The sequence below is a fragment of the Patagioenas fasciata genome, chromosome 13 (genome assembly GCF_037038585.1).
Source record: "Patagioenas fasciata isolate bPatFas1 chromosome 13, bPatFas1.hap1, whole genome shotgun sequence".
NCBI lineage: Eukaryota > Metazoa > Chordata > Aves > Columbiformes > Columbidae > Patagioenas > Patagioenas fasciata.
The window spans coordinates 22,625,216-22,644,934 of NC_092532.1; the positions used below are offsets into that span (position 1 = coordinate 22,625,216).

At 43.1% G+C, this 19,719-nt stretch overlaps 1 protein-coding gene across 4 annotated transcripts in view; it reads right to left on the minus strand.

Annotated features, from left to right (window-relative positions):
• ADAMTS18 (ADAM metallopeptidase with thrombospondin type 1 motif 18) overlaps window positions 1–7,054 on the minus strand; it is a 68,094-nt gene extending 61,040 nt beyond the window's left edge. For 3 of the 4 annotated variants that reach the window (XM_071814352.1, XM_065848580.2, XM_071814351.1), the window contains exons 1-3: window positions 6,808–7,054; window positions 6,561–6,639; window positions 4,388–4,704 (exon numbers count right to left, since the gene is read on the minus strand). In XM_071814352.1, the coding sequence (XP_071670453.1) occupies window positions 4,388–4,704; window positions 6,561–6,639; window positions 6,808–6,909 (498 nt within the window). In that variant the 5' untranslated portion in view covers window positions 6,910–7,054. Of the gene's footprint in view, window positions 1–4,387; window positions 4,705–6,560; window positions 6,640–6,803 lie in introns of all 4 variants that reach the window. The other variant, XM_071814353.1, reaches the window with a different exon arrangement.
• Window positions 7,055–19,719: the final 12,665 nt, after the last annotated feature.

Sequence of the window (19,719 nt, forward strand, 5' to 3'; positions counted from 1 at the left end):
ACGCCACTCTTCCAACCGAGGTACATAAATAAAAGGGGGGAATGGCCCAGGTGCAGCCTCTCAGGCCTCTGCACTACTGTGTTTGCTTAGGCCTGAATTTGGCCTCAACAATAAAACTGTGGATCATATAGGTTTAAAGGACCCGAACTGTTTGCGATGTAATGGCAGGAGGGTTTCTTTCTGTTGTATGTGCGTTTCTTTCCTCTGGGTACACGTTTTGTACTTGTTATGTACCCTCACCTGCCTGCTCCACCAAATAGCAGCAACATCCTCACAAATGCTATACAATAAACTACTCATGCACTATGTTGACTGTTTTCTATGTTGTGTGTTGGACTATAGCGTAAACTGGTTTGACTTTGAAAGAGAGAGTTCTTGTTCACAAGGGGAATGTGACTTCTGCTCCTAATTGCAGTTATAAATTAGTTTTAGGAATGTCTCCAGAACACAACTGGAGCACTGACAACTCAGGAGTTCTCTTGTATTCTGCCCCGATTTACTGTGTGACTGCAAACAACTCACTTTGTACAAGAGATTATGTAGAAATTGACCTAACACAAGCAGCACGTAAGGAGACAGAATGGAAACAAAAAGTAGCATATAAAGAGAGACAAACACCACAGTTTATACACAGACTAGGAATACATTAGTAAGGCTTTTAGAGACAATCTCATGATGAAAGTGGAGTTAAAGATGGTGGCTCTACAATAGATCTCTCTTTTTAAAGCAGATGAGATAGCACAAGGTGTGGATGAGGGTGGGCACAGGCATGAGGTAGGAATACAGATACAGTCACACTGAGCGAGTCCTAAAAAACTGTTTCTTATTCCAACAGTGGCCAGCACCGTATCCCGCAACAACACTGAAAAACCCCTGCATTCTGTGGAGTTGGCACAGTCTGCCTCCCAATTACATAGCTAAAGGCCATTGTAAGTAATAATATATTACTAAATAATAATAGTAATAAAACATAATTAGAATAAGTAAGAATTAGCTCAAGTTAGGAGTTTGGATAAAGAAATAATTTGGGAAGAATGAACAGCTTGAAGTGGAGAATGTGAAGAGAGGATGAAGCACGAGGCAAACCAGTGGCATGGATACATCAACAGAGAGCACAGGGACTGAAGGGAGCTCCAAGAAGTCATGTTGAGTAACAGAAGAGTTAAAAGTAATACGGAATATCAGTGCAGAAAGAGGTTGAAGATTTTGCTTTAATTTCTGTTTGAGTCACATTAAGAAGACAGAAACCAGTTTTGTATTTACTCACATAAATGGCCTCATTGACCCAAAGTTGTAAAAGCCCCCACTCCTGAGAGTGAGAACGTATTAACAAAATACATGAAAATGAAAAAAAAACCATCACAATTTCTTTGGAGGGAATGTATCATATTCGTCAGTCAGGAACACGTTTTTCTGAATGTGTACAAAGTACATTGGCCTTTGAGTATTTCTGATAAAATGACTGAAAAAATAAATCTATGTGATGTAAAACATAAGCCTGAATTTTAGACAATCTGTCACACTCTTATCACTAAGTAAGTATGGTGCTGCTACTCAATGCCTGATGATGAAACAGACACTTAGGAAGATCTAAACAAGGTTTCTTGCATACAAGTTAATTTCACTAAAAAAATCTATAATAATAATTAAAAAATCACAACTTTCTTGCTGCATAACAGATGCTCCAGCAAGTAATTGATGCTGACTGAAGCTGGAAAGGGCAGCAGACAGAAGAACGCAAGTTCTGTTGAAAATCAAAGCACCTCAAAACCTGGATGATGAAAAGGCAAGAGCCACTATTCATAGTAAACTTGTACACATTCTCCTTGAATGCTAACGTAGTGTGCTTATTCAGATAAAGAGCATAGATCCAGTTTTGCCTTCTGACACATCAAGAAAATGATGTTGACTGATTAAAACATTTGCTCTCAAATCAACAAATTAGCATAAAAACGTGGGGCCTTGCTGTCAACTGAGCTATTAAGACACGACTAAGATACACACATCTCTTAATAGATCTATACCAAAGCAACAAATTCTTGCTCCTTTCCAGTGTTAAGGTCGTCCTGCCTAACAAACCGTTTCACATAGACTCTCTCAAAAGTCTGCTCTGCAGGCAATGGCAGATAACAGACAGCTGAATGACTGAATACTCTGGGTCATCCAAAAAATTAGATCAAAGAGTCCCTGTAGTCTATTGAAATGCAATTGCTTCCAAATCACATTGTGGTGTTCCAGGCTTGAAAGAATGGGTCACTGCAGTTTTGTTGTAGAGAAGCTATTGCTAATGAAAGGAACAATGGAAAGATTAGTGCTACCAACCATATAGAAGAAACACCACTTTCGGTTTAATTGCGGTGAACAAAGCAAATAGGAAAGAAGGGTAACCAAGTGACAAAAGCAGTTGGTGCAAAGAGGATATAGAAGCTATTCACAAGGCTCTCTTGATGAGAGCACAGCATCCAGACTTAACATATGATTACTGAATTTGGACGGCAGTGAAAATGACGTGGTTGTTGTTGCAGACAGCTGACGACACATTTTTAAGAATGCAGCCTCACAAACTCACAGACTAAGAATCCTCTTGATAATCTGCCCGGGGTTCATTAGGTGCACTGAAATTAATAAATGGATAGGAAGAAAGGAACAATTATACTTTGTGATACCTGCTCTGCAGGAGGTTATTATAAGTAAAGGTTTACTTCATTTGCCAGTTTAAAACAACAATTTAAGGTGAAATCTATTGAAACTTGGAACCGATTAAAGAGAAAGAAATTCTAATTGGTGACAACCCTGGTACTGAAGGAGGTTCTGCCATAATAAATTTGTTCATGCCACAATATTTCTTCTCTTTTGATCAGTCACTGTATCTTTTCTAAGTGAAGTTTACCAGTCATAACAACCTCTATGTCGAGACAGAGGTAAAAGATCCATTTCAGCCTCAGTTGAGATCACCACATTCTGTTTCTCTGTGACCTGAGGCAGACTTGAACCCTCCTCCTCCAGACAAGACCTGACAAGCCCAGCTCCACTTAGCTCAGAAAGCAAGTTAAAAACCAAACTGTGACCCAACAGGGGAGCTCACCCAGACTACAACTGGCGCGTGTACAGGTAGAGCACTTCTCTTTGAGGAATAGACAACCACCACAATAAAACTGTTGGTTTTCTGGTTTTGTTTTCTGAATAAGTATGGTAAACGCTAGCAGCTGTGAAACGAACCTTCCGCAGAAACAACTGAACACATCCGATGTTTAACAGTTCAGCACTACAAACACAACAACAACTTCAGGCCAGCTCCTGGCACCTGGGCCAAAGTCACATCTGCAACTGTTCCAATGAACTGTAAGACACGAATTCCTCTAACTTGTTGAGAAAAAAAATAGAGCATTCAAAATGCAAGCCAGACTACTTCAACCAGTTATTAGTGCTCAACAGCTCTTCCTAACCAACCACCCTCAAGTCACTGATTAGTATTTCAAAGGAAACACTGGGTGTCTCAAGTGCTCCTTTTTCAGTCCCATCACACAGTTTAATAGCCCTTATGGACAAGTACCTTTGCAAAACAGACCCAACATATCCTCTGGACCTCAGCCACAAAGCACACAGATAAATAGCTTCATACACCCAACACTTAAATGTCACTGCTTTAATCTGCATCCACAGGAGGCTGCTTTGCAAGTGCAAGGGCTCAAGCCTAAAAACCATCAATAACTATGAATTCTGTAGATGCCTCAGTAAAGAGTTCTCTGCAGGCAATGAGCACCATCAAATGTATCCTGAAGAAAATCATTTGCGAGTGATAGTTTTTCATGAACTTGGATAACAGCCATAAATGGAAAATATGCAATGATAATATTTAAAACATTCAGAAGAGATCAACTAATCAAAACTTACAAACTGAAATAAGGCTGGAATTGTCAAAGAAACCTAAGGGAAATTGGTTCACAACTCTCACTGAGTTAGGAAATTCACCCTTCCCTGAAGGAGCTGACAAACCCAGGTGTATTTTTTTTTCTCATAAGCTTATAGATTGATCTTTTTTTCTTTATTCATAGAAGTTCACAGAGGCAGGAAGGACATTTACTTAAGAGCAAGCAAAAATGTATGAACCGGCACAAACTATAACAAATGAAAACTGCTATGGGGTAATTACCAGGGCTACCAGCCAGTCTCCTGTTTGTTTCCTGAAAGACTGTGATCAAAAAATACAAAGGGTGTGATGTGCTTCATCAGCTACAACTAAACCACTTGTTAAATGCAATAGCAACTAGCAGTACTAGGAAAAACCACCAAATGGTGTATGGTATCTTGACTATTATCTGAATGACATACCTTCAGCTACTATTCCATATATGAAAATGCTGATTTGTTGTAAATAAACACTTACCAAGCCTACACATGTAGATATTGCTACCGAAGAGGTGCTATCATTCCTTATAAATCCCTGGTAGAAACACTGCTCAATTTCATGTTCCTGAGAATTTGAGACTCCATCTTTCCCAAGTACCTGGACAACAAAACTGCTGCTTAAAATGGTCGAAGGTTTAAGTTCTAAGTGAAGTTCCTGTCCAAATGCTGAAAATTTGTAGTGCAAGGAACTCTTTGAACTCTGAGTTGATCTCTTTCTCCTAGTACTGTGCAAAACATCATGTGAAATGTACGATCCACTGGAATCCACTTTGACAGGTGTCACAAACACATAATCTGTAAGGATAAAAAGTTAGCTATCAGTTTTTGTATCCAGAAAATAAGGCAAGCGTCACTCTTACACAGTAAGCATCAGGCTCTCGCTATGGCATGAACCATCCCCTCATTTCGGGGACAGCCTGAATCCCTGCAGGCCGTGTGTGCACAGGCTGACTGCCTGAATTCACCCCTGCAAGTCACACAGGCTCTCAAACAGTGTTTGTTTCCTTTCTGTCCCACTGAGAGGCACAGAGCGACCAGCATAGCTGTGAACATTCCCACAATCGCTCTTCTGAAGACGTTTGTCATCACCAGCAGATCTGTAGCTTTTTCCCCTCCCCCTGTATTAATTGCTGTCAAATGTGAAGGCCGCTCTGGTCGGAGAAGTTTCTTCCTTCCTAAGAATGCGGCAAATATTATATCACTGTAGGGGTAACCATGATGGAGACTTCATAGAACTGTACCATTTGCTCAAATGGATTAAAGGATTAATTTATTAATGCCTTAACTGAGACCTCATCTCTTTGTAGTGACTTGATTAGACCGGGTTTCAAATTGTAACTGACCTTCAGCAGAAAGAGATTACATCCTACCTAATAACCTTTAGCCAGCCATTGCTAATTGCATGTCAAAGAAGTTTATTGTTTTGGATAAAATATGTGAAAAATTGCAAAACTATTTGTGAGAAGACTAAGATCTACTCACAACCACCTAAGAGAGGAAAATATAGAGGCCATGATTCTGCTGGCTGTATAAGCAGGTGCCTAGACTGAAATACATTACCAATGCTGTTGATTCAGCCCTACAGGGATTACTTGTATCCTGGAAGCTGGGTCTGAATTTTAGCTGTTTGCTGAGCTAGGACCTTTGCACCTATTCCTGGTTATATGAGTAATTACACTGAATAAACTGCTTCCCAACCCCATTTCAGTTTTGAGCTCTATTCTTCTGTGAACACTTAAACATGTCCATGCATTTGACAGCAAAACAATGCATTTCTCTTCCTAAATTGAAATAACATCATTAAAAAGAAGAAAAGCCCTTCCTCCTTGTGTTGTAACAGATGTTGCAAAAACTATCAATCTCTTTGCCTGAATAGGCTTTATTGGACACACATTAAGCTGAAAACATAAGCAGTGATAGGTTGTTTTTCCTTAGTGGAAACAATACATCAAGAGCTTTCACTTTCCTCAAGTGGTGTTAATCAACCGCAGAAGTTGAGGACGCTAAGCAGGCTGGTGGCCAAAAAATGCAAGCAGCTGCTGGAGAGAGGGAATCCCCCAGGAGCAGACAGGGTGCCAGAGGGTTTTCCTTTCTGCACCCTGGTGTGCTTCCCTATTGTACTTTGTTTCCACTCGCACCCAATAAAAAGCATATACTGCACTTCAAACTTCCCAAAGTCATCAGCATGCAAGTGTTAGCCTCTGCAACCTGGGAACAAACAGCTCCTGAGCTCTCCTTGCTCTCCAGATTTGTTTTCTCTTACCCTGCATTGCACGGCTTCTTCTGCTCTCCCACCCAAGTCTTTTCACTACTTCAGTCTCACTAACAGACACAGAAGGTTTTGTTGTTGTGGCTACATGCACATTCATCTTTCTAATCGCTCAGGTAAATACAGATGAATTCACCATCTCATTCATTTGGTTTGCTGTTACATATTGCTCCTTTTAGCTTTTCCACACAGGGCTTAACAAGTTAATCTCTGCTCATGATTAGCTATTTTACAGCAGCCAACTTGCTTTCACTTCATGTTCCCCAAACACTGTGGTTTCTTCCCTTTAAATGCTCAGTCCACCAAAATCAAAACAAAACAAAAAAAAAAAAGCATCCATGCAAATGTTCATATACACAGACACAGAAAGAGCTATACAAACCATGATTCAATTCATTGATGCTGTCACTGGTTAAAGTTGCTGCATGAGACATGCAACAGAGGCAGCACAGCTGAAGGGTCTGCAAAAGAAAAAGAAAAAAAAAAAGAGAGAGAGAAAAGGAGTATTGGGCGAGATGTACTTGACAAGGGAAGGCAGAAAGACAAGGCACACAAGGCACCAGAAACCGTGCAGTAACCTGGTATGAAAGTACACGAGGTGACTGCAAAATAAAGTGCTCTCGACCTGCCTTTACAGCGCTTCCAAGCCACGGGAAGGTCGGGAATTGCATGGAGCTGCCGCTGAGAATCGCAACAGGTAAAGTCCAGACGACAAGCAGGAGACAGTCCATGTTCCGCCGCGCACCTGGTGTGCTACCTGCTCCCCGAAGCGTGCGGCGGGCGAGCCCGGATCCCCCGCATGGTCACCTGGGCTCTGCCCCGCCGGCCGGCCCGCAGCGCCGCAGCCCCGCCGTGCGCGGCGGCGGAGCCCATGGAGCGGCGCCCAGGTGAGCGCGCCCTCGCCGCCGCCGGCGCGCACGCTTTAAGCCGCCGCCGCCGCCGCGGGCAGCGCTGCCTCCGGCGCCGCGTCTCGGCGCGGCCGCCGCCCGGGGGGCGACGCGAAGCGGAGCGGGCGGGACCAATGGGGAGGCGGTGGGGCCGGGCCGGGGCCGGGACTGGGACTCGCGGGCGGGGAGGCACCTGGGAAAGGGGGTGGCGTGCGGCCCCCCCCGGCCCGCGGGGGAAGCGGAGAAGCGGCTGGGCCGAGCAAAGGCAGCGGCGGTGCCGGCACACCTGTGAGGATCTGCAGAGAGATGGGGGGACCTTCACTGGGGCAAGGGGAGCGCAAAAACGGGGGGCTGACCCACAGGGCTTAGTCAAAAGGACCAGAGTTTTCGTGAGGATGCTGGGAGGAGGAGTGGAGCCCTGTATCAGTCATCCAGCTCCCAAAACACCATTCACTTGGAGAGAATATGTTGTTACTTTCTATTATTATTAAGAGTAGCTTCATGTGAAAATAAACAAACAAATCAAAGATGGGGTTGCCTGAGAAGAAAATACAGCTGTGGTAGCCAAGACCACTTACTGAATACTGAATGCTGGTGTCCACAAAAGAGCAGCCTTTCACACATACTTTTACATGTATTGAGCCCAATGCAGCACCAGGTTCTGGTCTCAGTCTATTATACTGGGTTACACTTTCCCTTCTACAGAAAACTTCAGTAAAAGATCAAAGATCTAAATAATCTGTATGGAAACTTAAGTATTGAAGTGAATGGGAGCAGCCCAGGTTGGAAATCAATACAGAACTTGTTTCTGAATGGGTTTGGCTGCACTTGGAGAAGGGTTCCTCACCTCGCGATCTCCCCTTTGTGCTAGACAGTTTTCCAGTACATGTCTCAGTCCAAACTCACTCAAAACCTCCCCTGTCCCAGCGCCACACCATGAAAATAAACAGTAGCTGTGTCAATGGAAGGTGCCTCACTGCCCCAGCTGGCACACAGGCTGGGGAGCCCCACGGAAGCCGAGGTGAGCTGGAGGTCATCGTCTCTATCTACCTCCTTCGCCAGGGTTTTGTGGTAACTACTTTGGGGCAGTGCATTCGACAGATCAGAGATATTCTCCCTTCTAAAGCATTTCTTGCCTTTAAACAGTAAATAAGTTCCCAGGCGTGGAATTTCTCCTTCACCTCTCTATTTCCCAGTGGGTTTCACAATATCACCTTGCTGAATATACCATGACAAACTTTCAAGATCTTTTTCGAATAGTGTACCTCTCACCGCCCACTGAGTATATTCAAACGAAATAGCTGGGTACAGATTTGTGATGGTCCCAGTGGAGCAGAACGCATACAACATGCTGTGCATTGCTGATAATAAGAGAAAGATACACAGTTATTGGGCTGTCATTTTGTTATCGGCCCTCAACACCCTGAAGAGACTTGACTGTTTTCGGCAGCTGACCTGACTGGGAAGACTGACATTTGATCTACTGTGAGGGGAGGGAAATAAATACAGTCCTCTAGCAATTACAAGAATTGTTTAAGAAAGAAAAAGACAACTTTCACCATAAGCCTAGCACTACTGAAGGGAGTTCAGCTCTTGATTTCTGTGCAGTTAAGATTTCACCCTGGAGATTTATAGTTTCTGAGTATGATCAAAGAAGAAGAAAAAAAACGTGATGCTTCTTTGCGTGACGATAAATGACATGCATCCAAATTTGAGTTGGCATTAGGCAGGGCATCCCAACCTTCCTAGGCCTCTAGGCAGCAACACTGACCAGCCAACATGCTCAGACAATATCGTACTTTGCTCCCTGAGTCAGTCAAGATCCCAGCAGTGATGGTCATAAACATCAGAGAATCCTGCAGGCAGCTCGTTACCATGTGCAAACATAGTTACCATGCAAAACACTAGAGAAATAAAGCTCCGCAGTCCGCGGTGTAGTAAACAATGCAGGGAGGCCTTTTCCTCCCCCCATCCCCAAGCAATTCCCACCTCAGATGACCAGCAAGCACATATTCCTTCAGACATAAACATTACCATACTGCAGCCTGTTACTGGACTATTCTCTGTTCTCCCTAAGCTGTCAGGTTGGATGTTGCTACCACTTTTTGACGCTGATCAGTTCTGTCATGTTTTCAGTACACCTTTTTCTTCCCCTACTTGTTTGTATCCACCTGTTTTAAGTGCGTTCCACCTACATGAGAAACCACTCCATTACCGCTGAATACAAGAAAGTGTGAGGACCCAGCAGAAGCTTGTCACCCTTAAGCAGCATTGCTCTACGGATAACAATACCCTTCTGGGGAGGGATCTCCAGCGTAGAGAGATCACTGATGATGTACCATGACTCATGAAGTCAGGATTTCTCTTGTATCTGCAAGAGAAAGTAGGGGTTTGATGCTCTGTACCAGCAGCAAGCGTCACTTTCATCGCCACACCAAGGCTCACGAGAGCATAGCCCAAGGTTCACCAGGGCTTCTCATCCACCTGCTCTAGGTAGATCACACCTGCACGCAACGTGTCCGTCGTCTTGATGTCTACATGCAAAGATGTTGGGTGTTCTTGTCTCTTCGTGTTTATTCTCATGAAGATGTTTCACTCTCGTGAAGCACAGAAGTCCTCTGCCGTCATTTATAGTGAGCGCTCATTAACCACATGCTGGGTGAAACTCATTGGGGAGAAGTCTTTATGGAAATCCTTTTACAAATTAAAATGCCCATCTTTAGAATGAGCTGGTAGTCTTCAAAACCCATCAAGTTCATCTTTGTTCCAAGAGGCTCCAAAGTGAAATTATGCTCCAACGCTGGTTATGCTCCATACGTACCACGACTGCTAAGGCAGCTTTTCTTTAGCATGGTATTAGTCATTCAGTGGTCTCAAGGCATTTTGTTAATTTATATAATTTGTCTAAGTTGTTCAGCAGCTGTAACTCAGTTGTAGCAGGACAAAACCTCTAGCTGAAGAAAACACGAGCAAGTGGAAAATGAACTTGTGGAAGGGTTCACATAGATTAAGTGTAGTTGCAGGGGTATGTTCATCTGTTATCAAATGACATTTGCACGGAGATGCGTACGTTATCTAAACCCACTCGATATCATACAGTTTAGGATAAGGCCAAATCCTTTCAGCTGGCATAAATGATCACAGCTCCTCTATCTGGCTGAGTTACAGAACCTGAGAAGATCATCTACTGTGTCCTTCCTGCCAGAAAGATCCCTTGTGCAGAAAGGGGATGGGGAACAAAGAGCGTTTGTGACTGAGGTCCCAGCCGCAGGGAAAACCTCACATGTGGAACGGGGGCACGGCTGGAACACCACACAGCCTAACGGACCGATGCTGGAACAGCATGAGCACTTGCTCTTACTTCCAGGGGTAGGCTTATAAAGCATCAGACTGTACTGCAATGCCCATTCCTATACCACAATCTCCCCCTTCCCCAACTTTTAAAAGGCTGCTCTCATAAAAAGAAGCGATGAGGACTTCCTTGTTTACTTCCATGAAATCTGCAGCTGACCACAGTATTCTCAAGAATGGAAAACACCAGTCTAGTGCACTCCCAAAAGCACTTCTCTGCATTTCTAACCAGTGGACAGTTTATAATATGAGCTATATGAGCTACTGTAGTAAAGCTGCTTTTGCATGACAGCTTATCGCATTCTTGAGTGATACATGGCATGGCCTACAGCGTGGCACCGGTTATTCTGTATGGGCAACTATATTTCAGCTGACATGGAAACTGTATAAGTAGCAAAAACATCTACTGGTTGACGTAGTGTGGTTCCTCCATTAATTCCTGTTCCTTAAGGGCCTAAAAGTTCACAGAACAAAATTCCACCGTCTCACCAGTTTCTGTATTAAATTCTGCTTTCTGCAGAATCCTCCAAACGTGGTGTTAGGACTGATGTTATTTCCTCAAAGAGTCTCTAAACCCACAGTTTTCAGTTTGCATCCTATAAATTCTGGCAAACTCCATGTAATAAAGAGTAATCTCTGTGGAATAGGTTTTCACCACCGTTTACAGTAATATTTTCTGTCAATACGCCCCTAAATTCATTTCACATCACTTTTTAATCACAGCCACTGGGAAAGAAGCTTGATCCAGCATTCCTGCTGTACCCGAGCTCCCAACCAAATCAAAGAAACAATGTTTACATTTTTTCCTCACCCAATTTGCACGTAGCACTGGGCTGTTAGAGTCCCAAATAAATGCTTTTGATTACAAATATTAAACACAATTTTCTGCTTACATGCATTTCTCTGTATTGCACAGCATGTCCATCCTAATTTGATTAGTTCTACACATTTATTTGTGCTAGCTGGACATCCTACTTTCTGGCATGGAATATGGAGTTCCAGCTATCCTGCTGACTTGTTACCATTGTACTTGCTGTGGCCCCGCTACACAAGGGCTTTGGGCTCAGGAGCGGAACTAAAGGCACCTCCACGCTGGTGCCCGCGGGGGACACAGAGCAGCCTCACGGAGCAACCTTCTGCGCTTCTCTTGCAGGCAGTGCTGGAGGCTACTGCTTAGATTGGAGAGGAGATTAACTGACTTGCGCTTCTGGTGCCACCAGCAGTTTTTAAAAGGGGGAGGGGAGACCAAGGAAGCGAGAACGACAACCCGAGAACGACAACCCAAGGACTCCCCGGACAGCGTTCATTCGGCCTGGATCCAAATGTCACAAGTTGCTGCCGCAGTGTCCCCACACTCGGCGGCTGGAAAGGGAGCAGGTGGAAGCTGCAGCTCGGTACGTGGGGGCTCTGTCACACACGCAGACCAAAATCAAATGAAAATGTCCATCACTAATAGAAGAGAAAGAAAAGCTGCCATTGTGGGTGGCCCAACTCGGGCTTTGCAAGCACTACATTTTAGAAGAGTTTTCCTGGAAACTTGCCAAGTGTAATTAAAGCACAGGTACCTCCAAACTCACAGAACTCTAATAAAAACAATTATGCCGTTTATAACGTTGCGCACATGCCAAAATTTGTATTTATACAATGGATCAAAAATGGCACCGGAGAAACCGTGCAGTCCAGCAGGTTCAAAGATCCACTATACCCACAAGGCTGGGCAGCCTGCAGTCACAAAGACACATTTAAAACCCCTGTAAATGATTTCTAAGACACCAGTATTGGTTTCAGACATACTTTGGCATCACGTGCAGGAAGGAAAGCCCAGTCTGTGTTCCATTCAGCCAGCATCTGCACCCCAGAAAAGGATAAACCAGGCCAAGAAAGAAAATCCATATGGAGGTTTCAACCTCTGTCTTCCAGGATAGGAATGTATGAGGTTACTCCCCCCCACCCCAGAACAAATGGCATTGGGATGAAATAGCACCTCATTCATTTCTTATTGCTCCTTCTTTTCATCTCTGGAAACAAAATATATAATACTTGTTTCATCCAACAGAGGCTAAAAGGTTTTCTTCTCCCATACTCCTAGTAGCGCTGCTTCATCTCACCCGAGCCTCACATATTGTCTTGCTTTTTCATTCTGTTTCTCGAAGGGACAGGTAACTTCATGGATGCGACTGGTTCCCACAGCTGCCAGCAGCAGTTTGGATTGCTCTGTGAGATAAGATCTCTGGTGATGATTTTCCTGCTGGTATCCCGTTAGTTTCAGGGTGAGAGTCTGAGCTCTGGTGTGAGAATCTCAAATGCACTCTGGGGAGTTCATTTTTCCACAGGGCCAAGGATGCACAGCCCCACTGGAGAGCAAGGGGAACCCAACCTGCTCAGCATTTCTGAAGATCAACCCCTGCACTCTTTTGAACAGCATACACACCCTGAGAAGAATGTTGCCGGGAAGATTTAGTCTCCAGGCCTTTTTACACGTGTTTCTTCTTTTATTTGCTACTAATTTCATGGGCCAAGCAAAGAAGAAAATTGGCTTCCCTCTCCTCTGAATTTCATTATTTGCAGATTTTTTTAATACAAGATAATGCTTCTTTGGCTGGCTCCTGGGATTCCTCTATTAAAAACTTCCCCCTCTTTTCACATCAATGAGCCTTTGTTACTTCAGCCTCCTCGCTGGGAACATAGATTGCAAAGAAGTCCAGGAGCCTTTTCAGTCCCTTCGGTGTAGCAGTTGCAGAATGCCCACAAATACTTTGTTTTCCCATTTCCTATGAAAAGTGGGTGCTTTTGCTGCTGGTTCAGTGTGTGTTCATCCTCCCTTTGGAGCTGTCTGCCCAGACCCACCACCTTCATCTCTTTCTTACTCAAAACGGACTTCTCGGTGGGAATTTTAACTACAGCTTGGCAATCAAACAGGAAAATGTCTCCCACAGAATTATGGAGCTGTTCCATATTTGCTTCTATAAGAAAGGGCTTACAGCACCCTGCAATACTATACAAAGAAGGCGTTGTCTCATAAATCTGCATAGATATTCTATTTGCTGTGTACTGAAAGACCTCAAACTCTTGTAGTCTAACAAGAGTGGGGTTTGTGTTAGACATTGCAAAGCTGTATTTTTTGAGGACCAAGACTCTCATTTCTTGTAGGCTATTTTGCACCACAATGGCAGCGAGCAATCACTTCACAGCTTTGTGTAAGGGTATTAACTCTAAATATTTAACTTGCTTTATACTCCTTCACTAGAAAAACAAGGCGTTCATGACCCACCATTTATTTTCTGTGAATAAGGACATTTTTGCCACTATTTTTCTTGCCAAAAGATGACGAAGAAAAGATGAAAAAATACGGTAGTAGTAACTGTACAGGACCCCCTGAGCCAGGTCCTGAACAGATGCAGAACAGAAAATGAGTCCCTATCCCAAAAGCTCAGCTCACAGTTTTTAATTAACCACAGCCTTCTTTGCATCCCTAATTTGCAAACAACATGATTGCCTGCCCGTGGTGTTTATTTCCAAAGGGATTTCAGCGTGTTGAGGAGTCGGTTGTTTTGCAAACTCAGTGTTGCACTGGTTGCTGTGACAACATTCAATAATATCTTCCGCTGTGTGTGTACTGAGTGGAAACGGTTTGATTTTTGTCTAATTTCAATAGAGGTGGAAGTTGGGAAGAAAACTGAATTAAATCATTTTAGGCTGTATGCCTGTAACGTTGGAATTACCAGGCCCTCTTCAGCTGAATTAAGTACAGGTAGCGTTTTACCTTCATGGTGGTAATTCTCAATTTAAGATTAAGACAAGCTCTAGTGGAGCAGGCACGTAAAGGTGGCTGGGAGAGCTACAGCACAAGTGACTTTTAGGCATATTACAATAAGAGAAAGGTAGAATAGAATATTCGTGAAAATCAAAGTCATGCAGGTTGCAGCTCTACTTGGCAAACCCTTCCACACGAGCCTAACGCCGGGTATGTCCATGTTCGCTGGGAGGTGCCTTAGAATCAAACCCCTTCCCTTCCGCTCCTTTAAGAACTACAAAATACTGTTCAAGTGCTCTTGTTTTGCTCCATGGATGAACTCTTCAAGAGTGAAACATTAATAAAAGTCATCTCATGGCCTTTTCAATCACTTTACTTTTAATGAGAGAAGCGTTTTTTTAGCTTGGATTTAAATGAGATTTAAACCTTCTTGGCAATGCAGACACTGCAACATTGTGCTGGAGCTTCATAACCAGAAACTGAAACTGATTGGGGAGTAACCTGACTATTTTTTACCCGTGCTGGCAGGATGACTTTACTGAGTTGCATCCAGCGGAAGAGATGCGCTGAGTTCAGCTCTGCCCGGCCGGCGCTGCACGATGTGTGCTGGGGTGGGCATATGGGATCTTGCAGAGGACTATGGAAGGCATCGCATGTGGAGCAGACACACTAAGGTAGCTGGGAGAGTTACAGCAGAAGTGATTTTTTAGGCATATTATACTAAGAGACTTAGCCAATAGGACTTAGCCATGGTCAAGCAAAAACTATTCTACAACTTGAGTTACCTTGGCCCATTTTTGAGATCCAGAATCAAGTGGAATTAAAAGTAAACCAAAAAATGTAACAGATAAAAGACGAATTAGATTGACAAAGTACTTTTATGTTTTATGACCTGTAATAGTCAAAGTTGCAAGATTTCTTTCAGGATCTACCTTTTGTGTCCCTTTGATTATAGATACACACTTCCTGTCTTGTTCATTTGCAACCACACACTAAGGGTGTCAAGAGCAGGAACGCACAAATGCTGCTCTCATGAGTAAAATTCTCTCACTGCAAACTGAGAAAAACAGGCAGTTTATTAAGTCTCTGTTTTCCAGATACATTTTTTCTGAAAGCTGCCTCATCACAGTATAGAGACAATGCGATCTGAAAGCATATTGCTTTGGAAGAGCGCCAGCCATCTGGGAACCCTTCACAAGTACCTGAAATAGAAATAAGGTAGGGCAGATTGAGGTGAGCGGCTTCCAGATTTTACCTGAAAGCTCCGTAGGTGGCCTAAGGCCACTTGAATCTAATCCAAAACAGGCACCTGGCTCTGGCCTGGATGCCTGCCAGTTTCAGAGCATAGTCTATCCCTGAATTACGGTGTCTGGACTGATTTCATGGCTTATTGTTGTACGTCTTTTAAAACTAATTCCTCACTGAAAGATGTTTGAAATTGAAAGCTTTCTTCGGTTTCCCACTTGATTCTGGAGCTGCAGCCACTTGCCTTCCCGGGCCCAGGAAAACCTGCTCTAACAGTTGACTAAACAGAGCTTAACGCTTTGGTAGTGTGCAGGTTGTTGTTCTGGGGAGGGGAGAGAAAAGGGAGAATGAAGGCTTGTGTTATGGCTTTACCTTGTTGATAAACATGCCAAGCTACAGCTTTTGTAATGTCAGAGTTTCACTAAGTGCCTGTGCTGCTTAACTTTCAAAGCACTTTTTTATAGGTGCAAAGGGAGCAATCTACTCGCAGTGATTAAAGCCTGGTTGTTTATTAACTACAAATGTAGCTTGTACATGCTAGCCCCCGAATTATCACAGTGCTTTTATTATGGCTCAGTCTTTCATATTTCAGTGAGATTATTCTAACTTCTTCCTTATGAGCTGCCCGGAAGCAACTCTACTATGGAGCTTCATGACTATTGGACTTTTTTGGAATACTAAGTCAGACTTACTCATACTCCAAAACTCCGAGTGGAGGAAAGAAACCTCATCTAATCCAAGTATGAGCAGTATAGTTCATGTTTCCTCCACAGAGAAATAAAATACTTAAGGGAGAATTTAGCAATGGATGATACATGTAAATATGAGAACTTTTCCTTGAGAGCCACATGTTTGGCTTTTGATGTTGACATATTTTAAGTGGAAAACACTACGGGATTTCTTAGTGCTACAAGAGCAGCTTAAACGGTAATGTATTCATCTTTCTTCTCCCTATCAGGTCTGTCAAAATGGTTTGTATCTTCATGATTTTGTATAACCAGCAAATCTAATCCTTACCAGATGCCTAGACTTTATATTTCAATGTTGCATACTCTCAATTATGCTGCTATCTGCCCATCTTAATACTTGATTATTATTATGACACTGAGCATTCTACTTAGTTAAACTTTTAATGAAACAGAAAGGCAGATTTCTGCAAACTCCCTCCCTATGTTGTGCAGCCTTAGAAAACATGTTCCCGTTTAAACAGCCTAGAAAGGAATTACCTGACCAGAATAAATATCAACTGCCTCAGGGCATGTTCCCTCTCAAATGTTGATTTGAAATTGCTGATCAAGTGTTAGATTAACTGAACGACTTACAACTCTCAACTAATAAATACCAAAGCAACCCGGCTAAGAAAACAACAGAGACCATTGAACAAAGAGAACAATGCCTACGTCTGCAAAAATCACTTGGAGCGGTTTGTCAGGTACCAGGGCATTACAAAGAGAAGGGATTTCCACTGAACCATCCTCAGAGCTAAATCAAAGGGTGTCTGCTATTTCCCACCTAGAAGTCTAATAAGCGACTCAAAGGATTTAAAGACTGTTGGGCCTATAGAAAAATTGCAACTGACTGCAAAGGCAGGGGAACACAACCTGAGATTTATGTGTTGTACCAACAATAATGGAAAGCCCAAGACAGACTGAGGGTTCAAGACATCAACCTACTACATGTGTTTGTGGAGCGTGGAATGTAGGAAGCTTAAGGCTACTATATTTCTGTTCACGTTTTCCCAGACGAAATGAAATGCAGTGAGACTAATGTGTCTGGGATGCGTCCTTGATTTATACACGTACAGTAAGTTCAGAGTCAATTGGATTTACTGTGCAAACACAGATCACCTATTCAGTGCGCACACATTAGATCCTCTGCACCCTGAATGCATGGGATCCATTGTTCATATATTGTAGGGTAGATCTGACCGTATGCAGTAGATAAGTCTGCATATAGCCCTCATCAGAGTCCCGAACAGGCATCACGTTACCTCAGTTCTTCCTGGACAAAGCATGCAGATAGAAAAAGAGGACGTACCTGGAAAAAGTCAGATGTAGCCCTAAGTAAACTGCGCAAGTACAAATTTCATTTGATATGCTTAGTAGTATCATTAGAAATACATACCAGCTCAAAGAAAAAAAAGAACCAAATCCATAGATGCTTGAAATGGACAATGCCATTTTATTGGCCTGAGTGCTCAGTGCAGAGAGATTAGAAAAATACGTCATTGGCCTCTCCTGTCTGAAGAGGGACAGAAAGAAGTGCCGGTGTTCAAGACAGAGATACTCCTTGAAATATTAAAAGTCCAGTAAGCCATTTTCCTTACAGTCTAATAGATGTGTTTGCTTCCTGTACACTAAAAATCTTGACCTTGGCCACAGATTTTAAGGACTTTAGGCACTTTTTGAAATGTACTCCAATAAATTTGTGGTTTGAACAGGTTCTGCAGTCCTCAGATGAGGAAAGACGGTGCTTTGTATTCAGTAACTGAAGGGCTCGGAACTCCAGAATGTACATTCGCACATTCCCTGCCTTGGACTATAAAACTGGCAAGTCAAATGATGAAGTAATTCTACCCTCAGCAATGTACTATTAACATTTCAGTATACTAGAGGAAATAACTTCATTTGGAACAGTTAGTCCAACATGAACTCCGGGATGGCTGAACCACTGCTCGTCCAAAAGCCGTGCTGTCTGCAGCCTGCTCCGACCCCTGCCCCGCGCCACTGCACCCCGACCCACCTTCCGCACACACTCAATGACTGGCAGTTACAGAAACACTCTAAGACAGATTCTGATTTCATTTGGCAATGTACACTCAAGCTATGATATCTTAGCTGACTCCTGTTTCTTTGGAAAAAAAAAAAATAGGGCTACTTTTTTCCTAAAATCTGCCTCATTGAGGCATCCAGTGCTAGAGGGACACTCCTTGTTCAACTCCAAACTTATCTCAGTAACCTAACTGAAGCATACCCACAAATATTTCTAAAACAGTACGAAAATAATGCTAAGCAATTTTTCTAAATTAAAATGGTAGGATTCAGGCAGTCACAAACTCCGAAGCACTCATCTGGTGATTTTTGCATCCAGTCCCTCTGCATGCTCTGGCCTGAAGAGCAGTCAGTGTGGAAATGGTGGAACTTGCTACATACATCCAAAGGATATGCTAAGCCGAGTACACGCATAAAGAAATTCTTCCATTCTACACCATCATAACATCGTATATCCTGTCTCCACCACAGCCAAGAAGCAAGCCAAGGTAAGTTCCCTTCTCCAGGAAACCTGAAATTCCACGCAGCAGATGCCGGCAGCGAAGCCCCGCGTGCCTCTCTTCAGCTTACACGTTCTTCTCTGGCTCCTTCCAGGTCATTTACTGAACTCAATGGACACAGAACATAGAAGACAAAGTCACTGCATGGGTCCATTGGGACTTTTGAGGACAGAAAGGCTCGTAAGTAGAAATGAAGGCAATCACTCTTGGTGAGTAAGACTTAGTATGCAAGTAGCTAACACTTGCTATGGCAGCCCAAACACTCTTTTCTTGCTTCACAGGAGGACTTAGCTGAAATAATACATTACTGAAGATTTTGTTGTGGAAGATGGTGCAAGACTGAAGACTACTCTAGAATGATCCCTAAGATCGAAGACTATTCTAGAAGGCTATTCTAGAATACTCCCTAGGACTGAAGACTACTGTAGGTTGCCACTACCGCCACCCGAAGAGCTCATCCCGGTAGTATATCCATAGTTGCTGGAGAGGAAGATGGCCCTTCAGAGGCCGCTTGAAGAGGAGGTCTAAATGGGACAGCATTCCAGAAGCGCCTCCAGCAACGGCAAAGTGTTTTTCCACCCTGGTAAATATAACATGCAGGTTTAGGTCTGGCACTGGCCTCAAAATCAGCCACACAAGGTCTGTTGAAACCTTGAAATAGCACCAAGGCCACATGCTCCATCCTCTCAGAGCCCTGCTCAAAGACATGGCTTGGTGACATTCATTATACAAAAGGGGTAGAATTTGTTCAGTGTCCTTAATTTCAAAGAATTTTGGTAGTTCATTTTGTTTGAAAACTTCTCATTCCAAACTTTAATCTGTAATTAGCTGCTGTAACTCTTCAGGTTAAACCTATAATTTAAATTCAAAAAACTTTAAAACTGTCTGGACAAATTAGATGTGTACTTAGAATCCTGGCACTTCTCCAAGCCAAACAGTGTCTGGTATTATCAACAGTGCTAATGTTACCAGAATAATTAGGAAGCTTTACAAATCAGCATGACAAATTAAAAAGAGGAAAAACAAAAATTTC